A 4,532-nucleotide genomic window follows, 5' to 3' on the forward strand; every position below is an offset into this window, starting at 1 on the left:
TCTTCTACACTGTATAAAAGAAAGAACGGGTTATTACTTGGAAAAAAATAGCAAAGCACAGGAAAATCAGAAAAGTAGCACTTTCCAGAGAACCATGCATTCAATGGTTCCATGGCGAAGGGTTTAACACATAGACTCTACAGAAGACAAGCAGTGTAAAAAGAACGAAAAAAGAGGGGTACACTTATATTTGGCACAGAGCTTGCTACAGAAATATGCTTGCATTGCACTATGATGTATAGTATAAAAAAGAAATATAGCCTAGTTAGTAGCGTGATAAAACAATATTTTAATTGCAAGAAGATTTATTGAGCTCTAGGGATGTTTCTGACTGCAATTATTACTGTTAGCAGATCTGGTCTCTCCTATTATTTATACTTTTAATAAAAATTCATTCTATTGGCTACTAAAAACCAGAGAATAGCACATATTTATAAGAGAATATGCAAAAGTTGGCATGTACTGAGAACGCACATGGTGAACAAGATTAAAAGTACAAATACTATGCAGAACAGTAATTTCTACATGCACTATGCTCTCTTTTAAACTACTATTTCCTGGATGGACTGCTATTCATGATAGAGCGCAGCAGAAAGATTTTTATTCATATAATGAGACATTCTTCACTATATCACACTAGGTAGTAACTAATATAGACAAGGTTATTTATTTTTTTCCTGTGAGCATTCAATTTTCTCCATATTAATGAATATTTCTCCTGCTTTTTGCCTGTGAAGTACTATTCTAACTTTCTTCTCCACTTTATATCCAAATAAAAACGACTCTGCTGTTTGAAAATGAATAAGAAATAGACTACTACTCTTTTTTACAACAGCTATTCCCGCCATATAGGGAAATTCTGATTCTTCCTTCATGAATCTACTTATGACAGTTTTTATACTTTCAACCCGCAACTTCTTTGACAATTTGTGTATTCTTTTTGCGAGCTGCCACTTTATCAGAGACTCTCCTGTGCCAGATATAACAACTCCTGCGTTTTTGGTAACAAAGGTGTTTGCCCCGTAGACAGAGCAGGGGCCAATTCTTCCTGGATACTTTTTCTTTAAGCCGCCGCTGCTAGAATATCCTTGCATCAGTGAGTTAGTCACTTCTATTATTCCAACTGTGTCATTCGGGGCATCTAATGATATATCTTTCTCGTTATTTATACCAGTGGGGCATTTGAAGGTTCCTTCTGTTCTATAGGCTGTACTTAGTGGGACTACCAAGCCCTTCTGTCTTTCTTTATTTTTTTCTTCCTGCAGCGCATCGTAAGGAAGTATATGGCTAGGAATGAGGCATAGTGATATAAAATTATCTTTATCGCTCATTTGGCAGCACTCGTTCTCTATGGCATTTTGCTGTGTTTTATTGCTTCCCTTGCCGCAGTTCAACATCGAGGACTCTTCCATTTCCTTTGCCAGCTCTTTTAGTGAATCTGAAGATAGAAGCATCTGCTTTAAAATCTTCTTTAGCCTAAGGAGAGATGAATAAGAAGAAGACCCAGCACCTGCATGAAGAAAGAGGAACATTACTTAACAAAAATAAAAAGAATATGAGCAGTAAGCAAGAAGAAATATGGGGGAAATGGGCAGTATCAAGAAAGAAGGCTATCGTGCGTATGAAAGAAAGAATATGAACGATTTATTTAAAGCCACCCATATAAGAGTAGAAGATGCATATGAGAAGATCTGCTATAATTTACTATGGTGCTCCAGTACAGAGTAAAGATGAATTAATTGTTTATATTCTCACAAAAAATCTTTATACGTAGGCTATTCATCCTGTAGCATGCAAAAATTCATTAAAATATGCAATTGGTCATAATAGCAAAATGAATAAAAAGGGCGAACCCGGGAATCGAACCCGGCACCTCCCGCACCCTAAGCGAGAATCATAACCACTAGACCAGTCCACCACCTAGTGACTTGAAAATGCTAAGGGCGAAATTGTTACATGTTTGCGCCTAAACACTCCAATAAGATACTTTCTATGTGGCTTTCATTGTATGATAAAGACTAAAAGAACAATTGCATATGATATTATGCATGCTAGTGAGTATTTAGGTTATATTTGGTGCTTAGTTCCTTGTCAGGCAATAACTTGCACTGTAGGCTTGGAAAGTCTGAAAATATAATAGAAACCATGTAAGCCTGCTACTAAATGCATCATTACTGCAAAGATGAAAATAATACCGAAAACTAATGTATAGTTTGCTCATTTTTTCTTTCATAGCGCACTGCATACTTCTAGTATACCCAATGTCACTGGGCTAGAACGAGTGTGCTTTTTTGCTTTGCTTATTTCTATAGAGTTTGCTAGCTAGAAAGAGCAGAAAGCATTCTGAAAATTAAAAATTTAAGTATTCAACGCCAATGCAAACTAAAAATATTCTTGAAAATCCGCCTCCATGATATTGAAGCAAAACATTGCATAGAAATGTATTATTTTCTCCAAAATGCTATATAGCATGCTAATTTCCAACATGGCAAGCTCCTCATAATATTCTTTAAAATCGTTTGGTTTAGATAGTCCAGTATACATGTAAAAGAAGAGCTCTTCAAAGAGTTGCATGGGTTCTATTCAAAGTACTTATCGGCACTTCTTTGAACCTAATGCAATCTCTAATAAACGATTATCTAATTTGTGCGTTTTCTTTAATTTTTATGTTTTCATCTTTTTATAGTACTCAAGCTCTCTACTAAGTTTGTTTGTCTACTAGTAAAGATGTACAATTTATTTTTATAATGACTACACAAAAATAATTTGTATTAGCATGCGGCCTAAAGAAACAAACTCTAACTGAGTATAGTGATTTAAAATAGAGTTTCTCGGATAGAGGTGTTTGCTTGTTATCATTTTGCAGATTTCTGTTTGTATTCGAGTGAACTCTCTTTGTGCATGTGGCAGTTTTCAAGTTTTTATTCTTATAATACCCTCTTGCAATTATGATGAAGCGGCTTTCTCTGTAATTTTGAATATTCTTTTATAACCATCCGTGTGTAGAATGGGAATTCAGGCAGAGTAGCATAATTATTATTAAAGTTTGCATAGATTGCCGAAACCATCAAAAGGATCGCGGTGCAAGGAATAAAAGAAAATATATTACACAAAAATATGAGATACTTTATAATAAAGTATGTATTGACTGTTTGCATTAGCACAGAGCATGTGCTTGGAACGGGCATAGATAGGATTTTAATAACAGATGAAATGATGCAAATCAAAGATTTATCTAATATATTGCCGTCTGTAGGAGAATATCTAATCAATGAAATGACTGACATAGAAGACAGCAACCCCAAACTAGAGAGCTGTAGTGTATCTGCAAAAAGTGGAATTAAAAAGACAGTAGACGAGGGAGTATCACCCCAAGCTACACCAAGAAACACAGAAAAAGAAGATGGTACGCTGGATGGGCTAGATAGCATCCTAGAAAAAGACCCGAAGTGGGCGGATAGCAGAAATCTTCTGAAGTCAATTGAAGAGTTCTCAGACGAGCCTCTGTCAATGAAGTTTTATCTGCCAGAAGAAGACTACAGATCAATAAACCCGAAAGCATGCAGCTTCATGGTGATTGGCAAAATGGACCACATTAAGTACAGATACATACAGAATGTGCTTCGCATGGCGCCAAACTACTCATGCTCGCACAGCTACAAAAAGTTCAAGCACCGAGATGTCACTGCCTTGGATAACATAGAGTCGTATTCTGTTGAAATGCGGGTGCTTGAGGCGAATAACCAGATGAAGAAATTTTATTCAAAGGTAAGAGAGGTTCGCCAGAAGCTGTTAAAACCGCAGCTGACAATGAGCGCGGTCAACGATTTTGAAACAGTGACACAAATATACTTTGCATACATTAGTAGACAGGTTGCAAAATTCTCAGATGTGCTAGAGGGGTTTGCATACGACAAAAAGTCACTGAGTGCACTTCAAGAAAGAAGAGAAGCTCTGAGTCTTATACATCCTATAAATGAAGTGAAAAGGCAGCAAAAACAGTATGTAATGAAGAACAAAAGAATATTTTATCCTGAAATTGAGCACATGGCATTTGCAAAGGCCTCCATGGTTAACACGATATTTCAAATTGAAGAAATAATGCCGTATATTGAGGATATCTATGCTATTATTAAACAAGAAGATAATAATGAGCCGGCGCATCTGAATTATATAAGAGAGCACATGCCAGAGCTGACAAAATCTCTACAAAAGTCTCTTCAAAGCATACTTGACTTTAATCCAGATTCTTTTGATAATGTGATGCTTACTAATGCCAAGGTTAAAATGGAGGAAACTCTAAAGATATTTACATCTATGGTGCATATGGCAACCAGAAGCTTGATAGAAATCTCTGTTCTACTTAAGAATGCAGTCTACTTTAAACCACGAAATCTACAGTTTATTCCAGAAAATGCTGCGGCCACCACAAAAACTACTCCTTCTCAACTAAATAATATTGCATCTTCTACCAAAACCACTCCTTCTCAACTAAGTGATACTACACCTTCTACAAAAACCACTCCTTCTCA

General features: G+C 36.1%; 2 protein-coding genes and 1 non-coding gene across 3 annotated transcripts; 1 reads left to right on the forward strand and 2 right to left on the reverse strand.

Moving 5' to 3' along the window:
* Positions 1 to 662: 662 nt before the first annotated feature.
* Positions 663 to 1,532, reverse strand: NESG_02469 (uncharacterized protein; the record flags this gene model as incomplete). Its single annotated transcript, XM_053050073.1, has 1 exon — positions 663 to 1,532. The coding sequence occupies one exon, from the start codon at positions 1,530 to 1,532 to the stop codon at positions 663 to 665; it is 870 nt and encodes a 289-aa protein (XP_052903642.1).
* Positions 1,533 to 1,845: 313 nt separating this feature from the next.
* NESG_02470 lies at positions 1,846 to 1,918 on the reverse strand. Its single transcript has one exon. It is a non-coding gene; the product is annotated as a tRNA-Pro (tRNA).
* A 1,199-nt stretch (positions 1,919 to 3,117) lies between these two features.
* Positions 3,118 to 4,532, forward strand: NESG_02471 (uncharacterized protein; the record flags this gene model as incomplete). The annotated part of the gene is made up of 1 exon (XM_053050074.1): positions 3,118 to 4,532. A coding segment is annotated over one exon (1,415 nt), but the record flags the coding sequence as incomplete, so codon positions are not given.

Source organism: Nematocida ausubeli (genome assembly GCF_000738915.1).
Source record: "Nematocida ausubeli strain ERTm6 chromosome Unknown supercont2.11, whole genome shotgun sequence".
Classification (NCBI taxonomy): domain Eukaryota; kingdom Fungi; phylum Microsporidia; genus Nematocida; species Nematocida ausubeli.